This window comes from Clupea harengus, chromosome 1, assembly GCF_900700415.2.
Source record: "Clupea harengus chromosome 1, Ch_v2.0.2, whole genome shotgun sequence".
NCBI classification, from domain to species: domain Eukaryota; kingdom Metazoa; phylum Chordata; class Actinopteri; order Clupeiformes; family Clupeidae; genus Clupea; species Clupea harengus.
In genome coordinates, this window is record NC_045152.1 from 244,346 (window position 1) to 265,000 (window position 20,655).

General features: G+C 44.2%; 3 protein-coding genes across 3 annotated transcripts; 1 reads left to right on the forward strand and 2 right to left on the reverse strand.

The window, feature by feature from the left end:
* Positions 1-87: 87 nt before the first annotated feature.
* Positions 88-2,321, reverse strand: si:dkey-66i24.7. Its single transcript, XM_012824627.3, has 2 exons — positions 1,992-2,321; positions 88-1,533 (listed from the first exon to the last, which is right to left on the reverse strand). The coding sequence occupies exons 1-2, from the start codon at positions 2,110-2,112 to the stop codon at positions 899-901; spliced, it is 756 nt and encodes a 251-aa protein (XP_012680081.2). The 5' UTR covers positions 2,113-2,321; the 3' UTR covers positions 88-898.
* A 188-nt stretch (positions 2,322-2,509) lies between these two features.
* On the forward strand, positions 2,510-8,858 carry armc5 (armadillo repeat containing 5). Its single transcript, XM_042709161.1, has 8 exons — positions 2,510-3,466; positions 3,700-3,730; positions 3,817-3,927; positions 4,102-4,136; positions 4,173-5,053; positions 5,412-6,235; positions 6,398-6,530; positions 6,709-8,858. The coding sequence occupies exons 1-8, from the start codon at positions 3,059-3,061 to the stop codon at positions 8,093-8,095; spliced, it is 3,810 nt and encodes a 1,269-aa protein (XP_042565095.1). The 5' UTR covers positions 2,510-3,058; the 3' UTR covers positions 8,096-8,858.
* A 218-nt stretch (positions 8,859-9,076) lies between these two features.
* LOC105897668 (cytochrome c oxidase subunit 6A, mitochondrial) lies at positions 9,077-11,548 on the reverse strand. Its single transcript, XM_012824618.3, has 4 exons — positions 11,326-11,548; positions 10,243-10,326; positions 9,755-9,900; positions 9,077-9,398 (listed from the first exon to the last, which is right to left on the reverse strand). Exons 2-4 carry the CDS (start codon positions 10,319-10,321, stop codon positions 9,309-9,311), a joined length of 315 nt encoding a protein of 104 aa, XP_012680072.1. The 5' UTR covers positions 10,322-10,326; positions 11,326-11,548; the 3' UTR covers positions 9,077-9,308.
* Positions 11,549-20,655: the final 9,107 nt, after the last annotated feature.

Genomic DNA, 20,655 nt, shown 5'->3' on the forward strand with positions numbered 1-20,655 from the left:
CGTTTTTGTTACATCTTGTACTTGCAATATTCAGCCAGTTACTATGGATTTGATCTTCAATCTCAAGTCAAATAATTGACAAACACGATATATTGAATTATTTATTAAAAGTATAACGCAGACTTAGTTCTTATTTACAAATATAATTGTTTGCTGAACAATGAGGTCACTGATAAATATGCACATCATATTTACAAGACTGACCCATGAAAACCTTTTGAAAACCACCAACAAGAATGTCTGTCAGGAGGGAACACTGGGATATTAACTAAATCCAAGTTATTTAGTGTACTTGCAAAATCCTGTGCACAAATATGTGACAGAGTATTTACGATTTCATTATTAATCTGTTTTAGAACAGTTATTACACAACTACATGTTATGAGGTCATTAACCCGAGAAACAGCATAACCTGAAAAATAAAGCTTATCAGACTGACCATATTTTTGGTCTCTCGCTCACTGTTACTTCCCCCTTAATCCAAATAATGCCTTGTAGCTTTTGACTCCCCCCCCCCCCCCCTCAAACACACACACACACACACACACAAGATCACTCCCTTTCCAGTACAGTATGATATTGTCAGGGGCGTGGAGGTCAGTCCTTTTACTTTTAGCTGGAGTTGATGCAGAGGATGTACTAAAAAGAACAAGTGTTGGCTGCAAGAGAGCAATCCCTGATCTCCTGGTCCCTGGCAAAGTAGGCACCTCATTCTTGGTTATACTCATGACTTATCATGAAAACACTAGCCTGTATTTGTTCATTTTTGATAATATTTCTGATAAAAAAAAAAATCCTCCTGAATCCATTAAAACAGAACTTAGAACTAAATTGTCCCAGAGTTAATGAAAGTTAATGCACTGGGTCCTTGCCTGGTTCACTAGTAGACACTCTTTCGTTACTCTTTGGGCAGCTGCACACTGTTATCCTGTGCCAAGCTGGAGATGGCACGTGCCAGGTTGTTAATGGCTTCAATCTTTCTCTCCTCCAGTGCCTTTTGCTGCGCCCACATATTCATCTTCCTCTCCTGTAGCTCCAGGTAGAGATGTAGCACATCCTGAGTTTGCTGAGGGGGCATGGGGGTGGCTGTGATGGATGTGGCAGCTGTTATTGCAGGGGCTGCTGTTATTGAAGGGATGGGCAGAATGGGGGTGAACCGTTTGCTGGCAATAGCCTTGCCCAGTTTGGTGCCATTCAGCTTTGCCTTGCGCTGGGCCTCAATCTCCTCCCGGCTCTTGCCCAGCACATTGTGCATGGCCCTGAAGAATTCCCAGTGGACGCTCTGCACCCCGAGGCGCTTGGCACGCTCTGTGTTTTTGCGGTATGTGGCCAGCATGTTTCTCCACTTCAGGTCACACTCATAGGCTTTCACGGCCACGTCCAGGTTCCCAGTAGACTGAAGCTTAGCAGTGACCCTCTCAGCAACCGTTTCCCAAAGCTTCTTCTTCTTGCACACAGGCTGGTCGAATTCCTGGTCCATTTCCAGGCGAGTGTTAACAAGCTGCCATGTAGCTTGGAGAGTCCACACAAACTCTGGGGGAAGGCAGAGAAATAAGACAAGATGATTTGAATGTGGTCGCTCTCTGATATTGATGATAATAATGCTGACTCAAAGACCTGCTATTCAGCAATTAAGGTCATCGTCTACTGTGCAATATTTTAATATAAAAGCCAGAACAACTTTTAGTTGTAATATTTTCTTAATAAAATGCCTGTCTTTACAAAACTCTTCTGTGTGTTGGCTTCAGAATTTAACACTATACCAAAATCAATAAATGTTTTTTAAGTATATTACAATAATACAATTGCCATTCTGCAAGAAAACTGGCTTAGTTCAAAAAATACAATACTATTTCTTAAATAAACACTTTGGTAGATATTCTCAAATACGATCCTGATGATCGCATTCATTCATCGTGTTCTCCTCGCATCCACTCACTGCTGCCGGTGGTGGATTCGATTACTTGTAAAACTGACTTTGCTCACGTTACCTCCTTTCGATTTCTCGGGCTCCAAAGTGGGAAGCGTGGTCGTGCTCTCCTCGACTTCAATACTCTCCGTAACAATTGTTTCGATGACCTCTTCCATCTTGTTTGGCACTTGGGAAAACATGACGGATAATTTGCAATATCAACAGATATTATCGCCGATTTAAACAACACTAGTTTGGCAGCGATGAATTATCTACCCGCATCAACTAAACCGATGATTATAACAACAACCTACATAGTATGACCACCCTCAAGCGAGTTTTCAGAAAAGAACAGTGACGAAAGGATTGTACGCATAAGGGAAATGTAGTCATCATGTAGTCAAAATAAATATTGATAGCCAGTTAAAAACTGCCTTCCCTTGGTGCTTTGCGTTGAAGCTGCATGCGACAAAAACTGAGGTGAATATACTGGGGAACGTAGTCTTGTGGATATCACACCACAGGTAAAGACAGGACCAAATTGTAAATAAAACTACAAGATCCATGGGTAAATGTTCTTCTCTCAGATGTGATACGCTCCCCCTTTCCGCCATCGCCTCCCTGTTTGTCGCTCTGCTAAAGATGGCGTCCGTGCTATGCCAAGATTATTGCGTTTGCTTGATTATATAAATGTCGAATGGAGGAAGGTTGAGTTCATGAAAATGCGCTGTCATGTTTAGGAAGAGGATTAAATACATGTATGTGGTGAAAGATTGTAGCCATATTTCCAGCTAAACGTTGGTGAGACATACTTTCTTTCGCAGGCCTGACATAATTCGGAGAGCGGTCGAATGGTTAAAAAACTACAACTCCCAGCAGCACTGCTTAGAGGCGTTGCCAGGTTGTAACTTTTTCCGTTTCTAATCATGGTGACTGTAGTTTTTTGCAGGCTCAGTCCCTTCTTGACATGGACTTAAACGTTATTATTTACTTTTTTTAATTGATTGGTAAACTGTAGATAATATTTTATGGACGTTTATGTTACTCTTAAAAGCGTTTTTGGGAACGTCCACCAAAACCCCTCCTTTGCTCCAGTTCTCCCTGTCACATACTAAGTGTGGTAGGGGATAGGACTACGTAGTTGTCATGGCCACACATGGTCATTTAAAGAGCTCTAAAGGCAACATCAAAGAAGGGTCCTCTGCCCTCCCAGAGTCTTCTTTGACCTGGTGTATATCACAGTTGTCCAAAGTATCACATTTAGTAAACAATCAGAGCAATGTTTCACAAGAGGCAGAACCCAAAAATGGGGAAGGTATGGATAAGACCAGAGACATTCAGAAAAAGCTTCAAGCCAGCCAGTGGCGAGCACTGGTGGCTATCCGGACCCAACACATCAAAGGGGGGAACAGCAGAATAAACAGGTATAGAACACAGGGGGGTCTCCCACCTCTCCTGGGACTCCTTAAAAGACCTGACAGCTCCAGGAAGACCCTAGACCTGGCCCTCAGTATCCTGGCCAACTGCTGCACTGAGAGGGATGCACGAACAGAGGTGAGCAAAGGGTTCCAGTCGGCTGGTCTTGCAGGATTGTGGGTTTTGTGCTTTTGAGGACTGTCTTGAGATGATTCAACAACATCTATAAAATAGCTCAGCCCATTTGTTGATTATGTATGTTTTGGATGTGAACAAAATTTGCTTAATACTACATGGTATGTGATTGTGCATGGGAGACATTGGACAATCACGTTTAATACTGACTGTACTTTTTCTGTTTTCCATTGAAGGTCAGAAAGCTGGAAGGAATAGCAGTTATAGGTAAGCTCGTGTGTGTTCATGGTTTAGAATCAAGTGGACAAGGACTTGAAGTAAAGTTGTTACATTTGTTTTCCTGCTTATTGCAGTGGACGTTCTGATGAGAAATGTTGCCGTGGAGACAGTGGAGAACCGAGCCGCTCGGGCCTTAGGGAACCTTGCTATGGATCCTCAGGGCTCCGCTCTGGTTCATTCTGCTGGTCAGTTGAGAAATTATTATGTTTGTTTGTCTGTTAGTCCACTATTTTTATATTTGTATAATTCCATACAGTTTATTCCTTATCTTTCACACTGGAACACCCAATTTGAGAATATGTAATTTTTTCTTGCTATGTCAGTTTAGCTTTCTCAAATAAAATATTTGTTCCTATCAGGTGGAATCCCTCCACTCCTCCTCTGCCTCTCTCTTTCCCCATCTGCCTCTTCCTCCTCCTCTCCCAACCCATCTGCCTCTTCCTCCTCCTCTCCCAACCCCTCTGCCCCATCCTCCCCTTCCTCTGTCTCTTTGTCCTCCCTCCCATCTTCTGCCAAGCTGGAGTGCGCCCAGTCAGCTGTCCGCGCTCTCCTCTACCTGGCAGACACCCCTGCCAACCGCCTCTCGCTGCTCTCCCAGGGGGCTCTGTCTTCCTTGGCCCTGCTCATGTCCCCAGAGATTCCGCTGGGTCTCAGGCGGACCTCCCTCCGCGCTGTCCATGAGCTCACCAGGGGCTGTAGTGCCGAGTGTGCCCGGGAGGTGTCCAGGTCTGGGGCACTTGCTCAGCTGGGGGCCCTGGTCTCAGAGGAAGCAGCCAAGCCCCTGGAGGAGCTGGCCCTGAAGACCTTGGCCAACCTCTGCTCTCAAGGCTGCTTGCGACCACTTGTGGGCTCACTAGGGGCCATTCAGAAGTTTTCAGAGGAGGTGAAGAAGGACCCCTCAAAGGCAGGAGTTTTCCTCAGGGCACTCTGCTTGTGTTGCAAGGAGGCAGTGAACCGGGTCAAAGTCAAGGAGAGTGGAGGGTTGCCGGTTCTGATTGGCTTCCTGTCTGCCCATCAGCACCATCCACTCACACGACTGGCCATCCTGGCCTGTGTGGATTTCGTCTATGATGAATCAGCTTTGGAGCAGCTGCAAGATCTTGGACTTATACCACTGCTGGTGGCTCGGTTGGTTGAGTATGCCAAAGGAGAGGAGCCAGTGGCCAAGTCAGATTCCAGCCCCTCTTCAACTAGTGATTTGATGTCTCCCTCATGTTTTGAATCCTTTGACTTTCCACACCTTGATGGGAACAGAAAGGATGATGTTGGGAAGGAGCAGGGCGTGGGTTCCTCTAGCTTTCTCAGCCTGAGGTAAGAGACTGGCACAATTGTTCTTTGTTAGAAAAACAATTGCTTACAGGAAAAAGATTGAACCGCTTAAGCAACAATTCATTTGCATTTCTTTAGTATAATCAAATTAGTCTGCAAAGTTGTGAAATTGAAGATGAGGCATGAGGCATGCAGCTTTAACAAATACTGAGATAAATGTTCCCGGAGTAGGTGTTATTGTATTGTGTTATGCGTAAGTGTAATTTCCTCATTTTGAGTTAGCTTTAGGTTATGGTTATTCTGTCAGTGTGTATTCTCATTTGTTCATCTTGACCCTTATGATACTGTTTAAAATGACCATAGATATTATACATATCACTCTTTTCTTTGCTGTACCCAGGTCCTGGCTGGTGTCTGAAGGTCTGATATCCTCTGAGGGAGAGCTTCTGGAGTCTCCCACTGGTGTAGAGAGTGACTGTGGGAGTTCACACGCCTCTTCATCATCAGTGGCAACTTCACCCGTTACACCAATCGCGGATGCTGGCCTGTCTCTGACGTGTCTCTCACCGACCTCATCACTTCCTCAGTCCAGTGTCTCAGGTTCACCCAAGCCGGGTCTTCTGTCACCACCGAGCCAGCCTGCTCCGCATTCCTCACAGAGAAACCTGCCTATGTCTCCCTCCAACCCTCAAAGCCCACCTCTGTGCACTGTCCCCAAACCCACCAGTCCCTCCAAGGTGTGCTCCCCTCCCAAGAAAAGGCCCAGAGTTTCATCATCATCATCGTCCTCCTCCCACTCGTCCCCCTCTTCTTCCTCCTCCTCCTCCTCCTGTTCCAGTGTGGTCTCCCTGGATGTCCCACCAATGTTGTCCAGAACCCCAGCCTACCACCACCCCTACCACCCCGAGCCGTGGGCCCCGGAGTCTCCCATCCTGCTGTTGCTCTCTCGCTTCTCACACGCCTCTGATCCAAGCACATCGCTGGTCAATGCAGGCGTTCTCTCTGGCCTCCTCTACTACCTCACCCGGCACAAGGACCCCAGCGGCCGCTGCTTCCGCATGTTGAGCCGCCTCAGTTGCAACCCTAACTGCCTGCAGGCCCTGCTGCGCACCGGAGCTGTAGCTTTGATTCGCCAGGACCTCTGTCTTAGGGGTGGCAGCGCTCGAGTGGCGCGAGGCCAGGAGAGGCAGACAGACCGGGTGAAGGCTAAAGTCAGACAACTAGGTGAGTCACCCTCTAGTATAATACCATTCATTTTGTTCATTCAACAAAGAAGAACAAATATTTCACTCCTCTTGTGATATCAATGATATTTCTCTTTTCACACCATATATTACATTTTTTTCTCTTCTACTCACTGTTTCTTGTTTTTATGCTCTCCCTTAGGTCTCGGCTTGCTTAGCAACTTGCGCGTTCAGTGTGAAGCAGGCTTCGGCACAGGAGTTATGTCCCATGTCATGCTGTCTGGTATAGAAGTGGACCGACTGTTCGGCGCTCTTTCTTTACCTCTTATTTGCAGGTATGTAATGACATTTTCACATGTAAAGGAGACAGGGTATATAGTAGTAAGTTATGTCATTGCCAGGGCTTAAGGTAGCTACTGATGGTAAAGGTATAATACTGATGGATTTAACATGTTTCACTGGGTAAGATGTGGTTTCTTGTTAATAATTGTGAAGCACCTTTTCCTTTTCCAGTAACAAAGTCCTTTTGAAGAAGCTCCTGCTCGACAACAAAGGTCTAATGCACGCACTGGAACCCCTTTGTTGTCAGGATGACAGCAATGAGGACAACAATCATCCGGAGAAATGCAAAACCCTCCTGTCCTGTTGGCTCTGTCCACCTCAGGTAGTGACCTCATCTCGACTCCACTCCCTGTATTCCTCTCTCCTGATTGGCTGCCTCTCCAATCTGCTGGTACATTCCAAGGCAGTGCTGGACCAAAAGAAATGTAGTGTGGAGCCACAGGTCACCTTACAAACCCCTATAAGTCCCAGCACGACTCTTACTCCTCTGAAGGACACAGGAAATGATTTGCCCCCGTCGCCAAAAAAGCCGTGCCTCTCCAGCAGCTGTTCTTACAGCGACTCCACTCATGACATCTTCCTTCAGCTTGATGATGGCAGCCAGGTCCCTGCCTGTCGGGGGGCTTTGGCAGGTGGTGAGGGAGAGTTGGGTGATGGGGGCTCTGAGTACTTCAGAGCTCTGCTGACCGGAGGGTTCGGTGAAGCTCAGGGCAAAGAGGGGAAGGCCATTCATATCAGGGATGTCAGGTATGGAATGCTGATGCCTGTGCTGCACTACCTGCATGGCTGTCGTTTGTCAAATGGAGAAAGAGGACGAAAACAAGAGGAGAACACGGATGAGGGAGGTGGAGGTTGTTGCCGTTTCCTAGAGTCTATGACTCTAAAGTACTGGGACTCCCCAGATTTCCAGAAGACTGCTTTGGCTGAGGGGATGGTCGGGGCATGCCGTTTTTTGGTGACCGGCTTACAGAGAGCCACAGAGGACCTATGTGTGACCTTGCTCCACTCCTTAGCCACTACACCAGCATCATTGTCTTTACCTCAGAGGTCACCCAAACCTGTTTTACCAGAAGATGTTGGCAGGAAGACTACAACCCACAGAATGTACCGGGAAGGAATGCCCAAGCCACTGCAGTCTAACAAAGTTGTAAAGACCCCTTTGCAATCAGGACCACCCCCAAAGTCAACCCCCAAGACTGCCAAACCAAACCCTAAGGTAGGGAGCAGCCAGGATGTGGAGGAGGTTCCCCAAACACCCCGGAAGTGCCCGCAAGACATCCTGGCATCATCCACAAACAAGACCTCAGACAGCAAGTGCACGCTGGTGCCTCTACTGCCCCAGCTGTATTGGTTCTCCCAGCGCTACAACTACCCCAGACTGGGTCGGGCGTGCCTGTCCATACTGCTGCGTCCACACGGAGTGGCTCGCAATGCGCCTGCAGCCTCCCTTCCACCAGCACAGGCGGCGGACTGCCTGCTGCAGCTGGCCAAGGATGCAGATTGCCAGGAGAGCTTGAAACAGGATCTACTGGGACTGGCAGCTGCAGCTCTTAGCTGAGGGGATGGAAGGGTTGTATGTAGCAGGAAAGGGCAACGCAGGGTCGAGGAGAAATTAAATGAAAGTGGCTTTCCCCCCCTCTGTCACTGATCCTTCTTTTGTTGTATGATGTCTCGATATCATAACTCATTCATTGCCATGACAATGTCCTTGTTTACCTTTTTCTTGCCATTTCCAAAATATTTTTGTTTTTGTACATTTTCATTTTCTAAAAGTTTTGGGCAGAGCATTCTCTTAATCGTCATAGTGTCAACACGCCACTGTAATATACCATAGGTGTTGCCACAGAAGCTAGGAAGCTCTTTCTGCCACATTTAATTTTGAAAAGGCTTAAGTCTGTGCTTATGAAGTGTCAATATGTATAACAATCAGTACAACAGGGACGCCTTTGTGTTTACTTTATATTTTTGTATCCCTAATTTTGTAAGTAATTTTTGTAAATATGTAAAACAAGTGTCAAGACTTTGCCAAGATAAGCATTGATCCGAGGAGCCAAGTTTGAGTGATAGGTGTCTGGTAAATCTGCTTCCCTCTGTTGTAGGGACTTCTTTTGTTAGTCTGAGTCGTAGAAAAGTGTCGTAGAAAAGTGGTATTTTTCCATCTTAAACAGGAACACATGTATGATCTACCAGCCATCCTCTCCTTCTAACCAAGTCAGAAATGTATATACTGTAAATGCAAAACTTATAGAGAACAAAGATGTATAATGACATGACGCTTCTTTACGATGATAAATCTTAATAAACCAGACACCAAGATGTCATTTGACAGTGGACATTGTTTTCAAAGGTTAAACACAAACGCAGTCAGGCTTATTTACAACCAGTTCACCTGTCTCCTTGAAATGCGCATGATACCAGGTGTAAGTATATGGTGGGAATAGGTAATCAATGCATAAAATGTGTAGTTACCCAGGACAAATACTCATTGTCTGTCACAGTCCTTTATGTAGGCATATGAACTGCACTTTGAGTTCAATTATTTTCTATTCATTTTGATTTTTATTAGCGATATACAGTAATGTTTTCAGGAAAACAAAGGATGTTCCACAACACCAGTTACATTTAAGCAAGTAAAGACAAAAGGAAGGATTTTATTCCTGTCATTTTTGTATCCCTTTGATTGGTCCCTGTGCCTATGTCATAGAGAGCTAACTAGCTCACAATGGAGGAGTGAACGTAAGGTTTCTGCTAGACACAAGGGGGCACTGTGATTAGTGGTCATGGCCCTCGTAACCAGTGGGTAAAGCGTTGGTGTGAGAATTGTGGATGAGAGAGTGGTTGCCATCACCCCAGGGCCAGGCCTGAAAGAAAGAAAGAAAAAGGGAAACAGACTAGGTTTAGATTCCATTTGGATAAAGTCATTGGTCAGTCATTATGTTGTTCCAGACATTCTGTAATCGTTCTACTTTCTGTAACTGTAATTGTTCTGTACATGTCTGCGTGTGTCGCCCTCTTCAATTAACATCCTGTGGATTATATTTCACTACCAGTGGGGCTCTCACAGCTTTGATCATAGCCTCTGTTCATATTGTAACATTATGAAATCATATCTGTATGGGGTGAAACAGTTTAGTGTGATGCTCAAACTGGACTGGAGCCTGGCTGCCAGTGAGAAGGTGTGGAAGCTCATGGTAAACAAAGCTCTATCTGGCCATACCTTGGTGCGGATGCGCAGGTGAGGGTAGGGCACAAACTCAGGCTGTGGGTGACCAGCATGTGCTTGCATCTTCATGTAAGCATTGGCCATGCACACACCAACTCCAGGCAGAGCCAGGACAAATGATAGGATCTTCCAGGTTTTCGCTGCAGGGGGTTCAAATAGTTGTGTGCAACTCACTGAATAGAAAATCTACTACAGTGAAATAGCATTAGACACCATGGCTGTAAAAATAATTTGACAGATGCATATGGTCTCAACAGTAAGTCAAAGCAGAGAGGAAGTTGTTTCAATCACAATAAGCTTCAAATATTTGAATGGTTCTGGGAATCTTTTCATTTTTTTTTTTGATAATTGCACTCCAACATTATTACGCAGTTCATTTATTCTCTCTCACTCTGTCCTCTCACGTACACAAAGCCATCTCAGACTCCACGGAGAGACACAGGACCGCTACTCAAGTGAAAATATGCTGAATGAATACAAACCTGATCCTTCATGACTTTCATGAGATGCTGCAGCAGCAAAGGCTCTGCGGACCAGCAAACGAGCAGGCGATGAAGCCATCTTTCCTACAAGGTAAAGATAAAAACAACAGATAAGACTATTATCCTTACAGTTTTATATCCATACTTGGTGCATAATATACAAATATGCATTTCTATCTTGTTTTGATAACATACCGGTTTGTAATTAATGTATGTGGGTTAGTGGTGTGTAAGCGGTATGAAGGAAAGCAGAACATATTAAAGTAACTACAAAATACAAATGTGAACGGCTCAAATTACACCAGTTTCCAGACCATGACTGGTAAAGTGTATTATTTGGAGGTCACTGTATAGGAGTATAAATTTGATATAGCAAAAAGGGAAATTCAAAGCCAAAGCCAGCAGCACACGTCTGTTGTGTATCCAATTCAACAGTTTATCTAATTCCTCATAATAATCACTCTTTGTTCAATATAATCTCAATAATTCACATGGGAACAAGAGACAATCCTTGTGTTTCACCGTGTTGACCCAGGAGCACTTTTAGAAGTGTTCTGACACGAGGAGTAAAGTCACTGTAAACATGACCTTACATTGACACCAGAGGGCTCTGTTTCAAAGCTCTGTACTTGAAAGTAGGTGAAACTATTCCACTACACTTTTCACCGAACATAGTTTCTCATGATCAATTGCTTATCATATTGAAAACTCACTAGTTGTTTGGTTGTGTTGGCGGAGGAAATCATATAATGCCTTACAGTTTTAGTGCCCATATGCTGTCACTTGCCCTTTCTTTAACTGCAATTTCAATAGTAGCTTAGAAATAGGCCATTTTATAAGGATACAATATGAAATATGAAAACATAAAGACATATCAATTATTTAAGATTTTGCATGCACTGTTATCACTAATCTTTTCAATATAAGAAAAAAACATCTTAACATGGCCACTGTGTGACCTATGAGCAATGTTCAACAGGAAATATTTCAGATCAGCCTGGTAGTACGATATCAAATGAGGGAACATGAAAGCGAAACCAGACCCTAAAGTTCAAATTTAAACAATAGATTTCCCACACTTACGCTTCAGTCTATGTTCCTTCTCTCCCTTTCTTATTAAAAAAAAAATGAGTCCTGTTTCCCTTTTTCACTTTGCACCTTTGGCTGTTTGTCCTTCAGTCTGTCCTGGCCAGAACGGCAAGACTCCTCCCCTATGCAGTTTGTCCACTTGCCAAGAAACATGAAGTTTATATTTGGTCAAGTGCACTGACGAGCAAAACTGTGGTGGAGGTTCAGATAAAGAGGTGGGGGAATGTGGGGTAATGTGGGCTACAGGAGGGTTGGTTGCAGTTTTCTATCATCATTTACCGCTGTGTGAACATGTGTAGGTGTGTCAGTTGTGTAGGCAACATGTTGATCTTGGAAAGAATACCTCATGTAAAAATGTTTACTGCTTTAATCTTCAATATAACATCCTGAATATGTCTGTCATGTATTTAAGCTTTAAACAGTGTGCATCTAACTGGTCAGTGAAATGTATCAGGATTGAACCCTAAGCTTAGGCTATATGTTGTGGTTTGCAGTGTAAAGCTGGACCACACGTCATTATAGTCTTTTATTTGGTGATATAACCTATTAACGTACACATATCAAAATGAACAGAGGTATGTGGCTCCACGTTTTCATATCCACATAATGAAGGCCTTGCTCATATCGTTTCATTTGAGGTAGCAGAAGTACAAACAAATTAGAAATACATTTTAAAAAACACCAGAGGGCTTGCGATCATTCTAGAAGATAGTACATATACTGCGCTTGTCCTCGGGTGACCCACTCTACTCCATGACCCTCCTGAGCAGTTGCACGCTTTTCAACTAATGAACCGCCTTCTTGGTACCACATTTGCGGCACGTATGATTGACAGACACTTCCAACAATCGCAACGCTGCTCGCATATACTGAGCGCTTCCTCGACATTGAATCCGGTCCAGATGAACTTTGTCCAGGACAAAAAATAGCCAACACTATCGTGTCACAAGACTGGTAGAATGTCGTGTTGGTAGTAGTATATTCATGTGTCTATGGCACGCACGACCCACGTATCTCCGCGATTCTCCGTTTTCAATTCAGAACGCTCTCTCTCTGTCTAACATATTCCTGTGTTATCAGAATACCAATATAATCCAATAAGGGAAAAGTCTGTAAAATTCATCATGTTCATTTTATATGATATATTCGATAACAGTATGTTAACATGCTGAAGACACATGTATTCTGGAGGTATACTAATTATTACCGCCTGCGAAGTTCTTCTACCTTTTTTCACTAGTTTTGTCATCATATACAGTGGCGTAGGAGGGATTTTGGCCACCCTGTGCGGTAGTTCGCCGCCCCCCTTCAAGGAGGATTTCCTACTGGTGCGAATTTTTGTTATTGTTGTCAATATGCCTTTGAAGCTCCGCGAGTTTTTGTCCTAGCGTCATAAAAAGACAATCCCCAGAAACATTGAATCTTCTACTTTAAAGATATATATCGCTACAGTTCGAAAAATAATAATAATAATTAGCACTTTGTAAGGAGAATAGAACTAAAGTCTTGCACATTTCATTTTTTGAGTGACAAAACAGCTGCTAACGACCCACCCGTTAGCAAATGAGGGCTATTCATTTGTGAAATGCTTGGTAAAGAAGGCGGTGAGGACAAACGTATCCACTTTGAGCTGGTTGCTATGGTTACCTAGTTATGCTGGCTAACTAGCTAGCTAAGGAAACTTGTCATAACCTTAAACTATTTAAATGGAAGAGTTCCATTTACATAAAATTATAGCTAGTTATCTAGCTGATGTTATAGTCTCCTCGATTTAACTCATAAAATTATAATGGGAAAAGGTAGAAACCCTCAGGGTGCCTGTGCAACTTTGTATGAAGGAGTTCATATTCAGTGCCCTCTGGTGTCAATGTAAGGTCATGTTTACACATATTAACACCAAGAGTTCAGCGCATGTATTACCTTACCTATGTGTGTGTAAAGAATGCTGATATGAAATATGAAAACAACCAGTAGAAACATCTTTGTGTATAATGTTCTTCAAAAACTTACCCTGCTTGAAAATGTTGCAGAATGCAGTCCAGAAGTAAAATTTGACAATGAACACCAAGACGTTCACACAAGCAAGTCGCGGGAGATTGTTTACAAACTGTCAAACTAATTCATAGTTTTCAGTCACGTGACTACAATAGGTAGCTAGTGGGCAAAAAGAACATCGAAACAGCGAAAATGACGACCAACAGTGGACAACTTCGAGTAGTGCCGCCCACTCAACTATGATCGCCATCAACAGACAATACCACTATAGCCAGACAGAGATATTTAGAAAAAAAAATTAAATTTGAGGAACTTTTGATCCATTTACTGCACCCGCTGTCATTTTTATTTCTTTAACTTCAACGAAGTCCCTGCCTGAGCTCCAGTTTGGAGATATTTACATATATCTTATAGAAAATCCGTCCCCCTACACATCTCAAAAACTAAAAGCCTACAAAAGCACCGATAGCTAGGCTATTTATTTTTCATAAGTGGATGGATTCACAACGCTGTCGTCTGGAAGGTGAAAACCAAAAACATCTTCATAATCAGAGCAAAGGTGACATTTAATAGCTAGCTACCAGCTAGCGAGCTACCTGCTGTTAGCTAGCAGCCTTTAGCCTACCCAACGCTGTTCTTTATCATTTGACACAATTTCCTGGTTTAAACAAATACGAACACCTGACAACTGAAATGATCTTCCCATACATTTTCTACTGGCATTGTAGTATTACAAAGTGTACGCTAGGGAGACCGTGCCACTACAAAACAGCACCATATTCTAAATTCGGCCATTTGGGAAAACAACTATTATCAAAAAATTACCCCCAAAAAAATCACAAGTAATACAATTATAGTATTGGCCGCCCCCATTCAATTGGCCGCCCTGTGCGGTCCGCACACCCCACGCTACGCCACTGATCATATAGCCATGGACGGATTATGAAACCATGGGCCCCTGGGCCTGGACATGTAAAAGGCCCCCTCAACCCCCCACCCGTTTGAGCGGGCCGGCAAAAAGGCATAGGCAGTGATCCTGAAGACTATACCGGTGGGGGTTATACCCCTGGCAGGTACTACCAAGCCAGGCAGTTTTCAGGTTAGAGGCCAGTCTAGAAGCAGCATTGCCATCACCCATTGGCAGTAGGATGATTGGATGAAGATTGGGCCGATGTATTTGTCAAACATATGAATGGTGATTCTGCCTATGCAAATTAGGACATATTCAATAAGTGTGGAACTCATGTGCATATTCAAATTAATTTCAAAAGAAACTTGTAATACAAAAAAGTTACTTTTCATGTATACTTTTACTATGTAACGTTTTATTGTGGTAGGAGTAAAGGAAAAAATTAAGCCTATTTGGGTGTATTTTGGGCATATTCGATTAGTGTATAGCTCATTTGCATATTAAAATTAAGTTCAAAGAAACTTGTAATACAAAGAATGTTACTTTTCATGGGTACTTTCATTGTGTAAAGTTTCATTTTGATAGGAGTAAAGGAAAAAAAAAATGTGGGGTGTATTGTTGCCTGGCACACATCTCGGAATGATGAGAATTAAACAAATTTCCTCAACTAGGATTTCTTAGGACCTTTAGTATGTTGTTCTGGACACCTCATAGAAAAAAATGATTTTACAATTAGTCTGTCGTAAAACGCTACTTTGCCTGGACTATTAGGCCTATGGTTGTAGCCCCACATGCCTGATATGGAATAGAGGGGGTTTGTCCCTATGTGTGGGTTTCCCGGTGTGCTAGTGCCCACTGAAGTGGGATGGAGTCAAAGCACTTTTTGGTCAGCATGGAAACTGTTTTGAAAATGATTTAGGGAAAGCTGGCCTCTAGGGGGCGCATTCCCCTCGTTCATTACGATTCATCTGTGGAGGGGCGCCACCTGGTGAATAATGTTAAATGCAAAAATGTAGCACTTCACTTGCTACTATCTTGTGATGTAAAAGTTCAAACTTCCGGAATATTTGTCAGTTTCTTGGAGCCTGAAAATGTCTTGTTTTTTCACTTAATTCTCGCTCTTTCTCTCACTTAATGTGGTGGTCATAATTACGCACCACTATGCGGTACACCTAGTTGTCCACTAGATGGCGTAGAAGATCTTTCACTGTGTGACACTGTGTAGAAGGTATGTTTCTTCCTGGCTGTGTCATTTCATTCTCTTAACAAGTAATCAGTTTGGTGGTGTCATCTGCAATGGAAGGAGAAAATAATAGAGACACAGGTCTCCTGGAATATTAACTTTAGTGATGAAAGATCTCTTCACACAGTCAACTGCACATCAAGTTACCTCTGCCTGCATATACTACTTTAACTATTACAGATGCTAGTAGACTATTGTTTCTGTAATGCCTGGGCCTGAACAGAAGGACTGTAATGTTGCCTATGGAGAGCTAATGGGGGCTGAAATACACTTTAACCAGTTAAAGGGGAGCTACAGATCCCTTCATATGAAAATGTCAACCAGGAAAATCAGATGAAAGAAATTCCATAATGGAATGGAATTATTCACAGGAATATTTGGCACCCAGTGGCTTTATAAACCATTTGGATGGATATTCAAATTAAAGAGACATCAATGACAATCCAGTGCACCGCAGGCTCTGTAGTATTACATGTTTTCATATAACACCTCAAATTAAGCTTCACCTCTGCATAGCTCAGCCTAGATCAGAATCAGAATCAGAATTATTATTAATTGCCAAGTAAATTTACACATACAGGAAATGAACTTGGTGTGGTTGGTGCATAGGACATAAAACATATAAACATACTAACAAAATAGCAAAAATAAGAATAAAAGATAAATGTTTTACAAGATAGCATAAGCAATAATAATAAATAATCTGGGCACGTGCAGGGCTAAAATGCAGTGAATTGGAATTAGCAAAGTGCAGTATATAAATAATTTACGCTGTAGTGTATTTGTGTGAATGTGTTTGTGTGTGTGTGTGTGTGTGGGGGGACCCAGAGTCAGTGTGATGCAGGGGGCTTGTTTGTGAGCCCCACTACCGTGGGGAAAAAACTGTTCAGGTGGTGTGAGGTTTTGGTCTTGATAGCCCGGAACCTTCTGCCAGATGGGAGTCTCTGAAATAGGTGGTGACCGGGATGGGAAGGATCAGCGATGATCTTGCCTGCTCTCTTGCTGGTCCTGGAGTGGCACAGGTCTAGGAGAGACGGCAGGTCGCAGCCGATGACCTTCTCGGCTGACCGAATGATCCGCTGCTGTCTCCTGCCTTTGTCCTTGGCAGTAGAGGCAGCGAACCAGATGGTGATTGATGAGGTGAGGATGGACTCAATGATGGCTGTGTAGAACTCGACCATCACTTTCTGCAGCATGTTGAATTTCTTTAGCTGCCGAAGGAAGAACATCCTCTGCTGGGCCTCCTTGATTGTGGAGGTGATGTTCTCCGCCCGCCCGCCCGCCTTCTCCGCCCGCCTTAGGTCCCAAGAATCTGAAAGACTTCACTGGGGAGTCACACATGATGATGGGGACGGTTGAGGCTGGGCTCCTCCGGAAGTCTGCTACCATCTCTACTGTTTTGTGGGCGGAGAACATCACCACCACAATCAAGAAGGCCCGGCAAAGGACGTTCTTCCTCTGGCAGCTAAAGAAATTCAACATGCCGCAGAAAGTGATGGTCGAGTTCTACACAGCCATGGTGTAATGGCAAAGGGAAGGGAAGCCTCTTTTCATCAGTGGATTGACAGTTGGAAAATCCAAGAACAGTACCTCTCCCATCATACATATTAACTAACGAACACCACACACAGCGCACACACAGGTCTTCATGAAACTTCCCTTATTCTTGGTCTTAGTGGTGATAGCTTAGCTATGGTGATAAGGTGGCTTCAAATTCCCCTCAACCACAGTTTGTATTTCCCTCAGTATCTTCTAGATGTTGATGCTTTCATTTCATGACTTGGGAGAGTGTAACCACCTTTGTCCTCTTCTACCTTTACTCACCTTCCTTAGCTCTTACCGATCCTCAGTTTATGCTACCTTAAGTCGTCTCCCCATCAACCCAACACTGTGCTATTAATCACTCTCACACTGAGATATAAGGTATCGCTTTCAGCCAACTGAACATGCTTTGAGTGTCTCTTATTTTAGGGGCAGACCTCTGCATTTTTTTCACATGGGTTTAGTGGTTTTGTCTTTCTACTAAATTCCTGTGCTATGGGTCCGCTTCCTCATGCTGACTACGGTGACACTCCCTCCCCCAGCCAATACATTAATCTGGCTTATTATATAGACTGTGATCACTCTACCGTGTCATATCCTGTAGTCAGTGATGTACAGGAAGCTCACTTCTAAGAGAACCCTGTCAGAGTGGGATATCGGGGATCACCACAAAATCCCATGAGTACTTTGGGGTTTTGAAATATCGTCTGGACTGTGTAATAGCATGTGAGTTATTGCAGTAAAACAGGAAAGTGATTCTCCTGGGGCGCACATATGTGAGTAAGTGTGTGTATATTTTATGTGTGAGCAGTGTGCATTTGAATGTATTTGTGTGTGTGTGTGTGTGTGTGTGATGTGTACCACATGAAGTACTCACACAAACACACACCCACATTCATACATATATGTGCCTTAATCCCTGTGTATTATTTGGATATGTAGTGTTCCGTGACCTGCACCAAAAGTACAGGCCATTGAACATGTGGAAGAGGGTACATGTGAACACATAGGTGTGTAAGTATGTGTGTGTGTGTGTGTGTCTGTGTGTGTGTGTGTGTGTGTGTGTGTGTGTGTGTGTAAGTATGTGTGTGTGTCTGTGTGTGTGTGTGTAGCTTGAGCTTTTTTGTGTGCCAAGCTAAAAGTGTGAATCTTTTTATTCCTGCCTGTGTTTGGTGAGCGTTTCCCGGCTCTGTCTGCGCTGCTTCCAGGTCCAATGCAAACAGCTGGAGGAGCCAGGCGTGAAGTCAGTCCAGTGGCCCAGCGAGGGTGAGGGTTAGTCAGTCATGCAGGACGCCTGTCTGGGCGTCTGGTCCACTGTTTTCGTGGGCAAGGGAGCCGTTTTACTGTATGTGTTAGAGTCTCATCAACACACACACACACAGACACAGAGAAATGCCTACAAAAATATGTGAAAATCTGGCCAGGAGACACACCCAGACACTCACACTCACTCACATAAAACACATACACACACACACACCCACAGACACACACACGCACAGACACGCACAGACACACAGGCACACACAGACACACGCACACGCACACACACACACACACACACACATACACACACACAGGGACACACGCGCGCACACACACACACACACACACACCCACAAAGTGAGAGAGGATATAGAGAGAGGGAAATGCAGAAAACCTCTCTCTTTCCCTTTTTCAAAAATGAAAATAGATAATTAAAACTACAGTTGCATATTCAGATGCATGTGCATCTCTGGCACGCCTATACTAGTGCAGACAAACCTGGGGTCGGTCCATGCAGGCACCTTTACATTTACTCATCCCTTTTGTTAAGATAAAATGAACTGCGTGCTGGTTTACAGAGAAATCAGAGTAATGGACCGCCAAACGTAGCAATTGGTTTGATACAGCTGAGTTTACTGGTTTTAGGATTGGACAAGATTCAGCCGGAGTGAAGAGATCACAATAGCTCTGTCACCCACGGCTGGAGAACGCGTTCTGAATGTTACATGTGATCACAATTGGTTTATAAGTCCCATCTTCACTGATGGTACTTCCTGGGCCCCACACGTATACGCCTCTCTGTGACTTGCATGTTTCAGTCGTAATTTCTGGCCTGACAATTAAGTTTCTGTGAATCTCCACTCCCTGGTACAGATAGTCTCCCTATCTCATCTGTCTCCTGCCCAGGCTGCCCTCTGACCTTGGAATTTATGTCACTGGTCATCCTACTTGAAAGCATGTGCTTTGAATGTTATCTTAGGGCCCCTCTGTCTGAAACCTGTTTTTCCAACTGCCTTCAGTTTGCTGGTTAAATGGGCATACATTGCTAATAGAAATAAAATGTTAATAAATTCATACCTAAACTGAATTTATCTTACACTATACAAAATCCCTTCTCCCCTCACCAACTGTTTTTAGTCTTTTATTGCCACAAAACTGGCATTTTCATGCCTTGACAAATGCCACAAAATCTGCTCACTTGCGTGTCCTAGTACACCTGCTTTTGTAAACCCTGGCACAGCTCTGTGTAACTTAGCTGAGACGTAGACTCAACACAACGCAAGTGTGCATATGCACATGCAGAATGGGCACGCGCCTCAACAGAGTCTGCATTTACCACTCCCACTCCCACACACACACAATTGCACAAACACGCACACGCACATGCACACACACGCACACACACACACGCGCACGCGCACACACACACACATGCGCGCGAACACACACACGCACATGCACGCGTGCACACACACACACGCACGCGCAGACACACACACGCACACACACAGACACACACGCGCGCGCACACACACACACACACACACACACACACACACACACACACACACACATACACACATACACACACAGAGCTCACTCCAAACCCCCTGAATATGGCAACACAGAAGCACGCTGGACTGGCATGGAACTGCAGTGGCGTCAGGCACTGTGTCTTGGGCAAGGGGTCAAAGGAGGCCATGCCAGACTCTCCCCTGCTGTCTGCGTGCCGCTCTACTTGAGCCCTGTCACAACTGGGTCCAGGCCCTGACTGGAATAATATAAATTACAATGCTATACCATCCATTGCAGCTAATTGATGAGGCAATCTTTCTCTGGTTTGTGTTATTCTTTCTCTGTTCGAGGGTGCTTAGCCTGTTCCCACCCTGCAGTTCTCACTGTGTTTTACCCTTGGCTGTCCTGTTGCCTCTCTCTCCAGCTCTATGTTATTCAGGCCATGTTGTGAAATATTGTACACATCACAGCCAGGTGTTCCCATGGAGTTTACATGTCAAGTGGAAATATGGGAATGAATAATAGGCAAAGGTGCAATTTAGCAATTGCAGTTCTTTCTTTCTCTCTCTCTCTCTCTCTCTCTCTCCCTCCCTCTCTCCCTCCCTCTCTCTCTCTCTCCCTCCCTCTTACCCCTGCAGTGTCATAGTACAACTCCCTCATTGTGTTAAGTTTACCGACCATTTGATGAGGGAGTAGCAGAGGAGAGTCTGTGTTCAAGTATACCAGAGCCCAACCAAAACATGATTCCAGCACACTGTTTTTGACAACACAAGGTCCTCTTTTCTTGCAAGTCAAGTAGAGGCCGAAAGACATACACACACAAAGATACGCAAACAGATTGATGGAGATAATT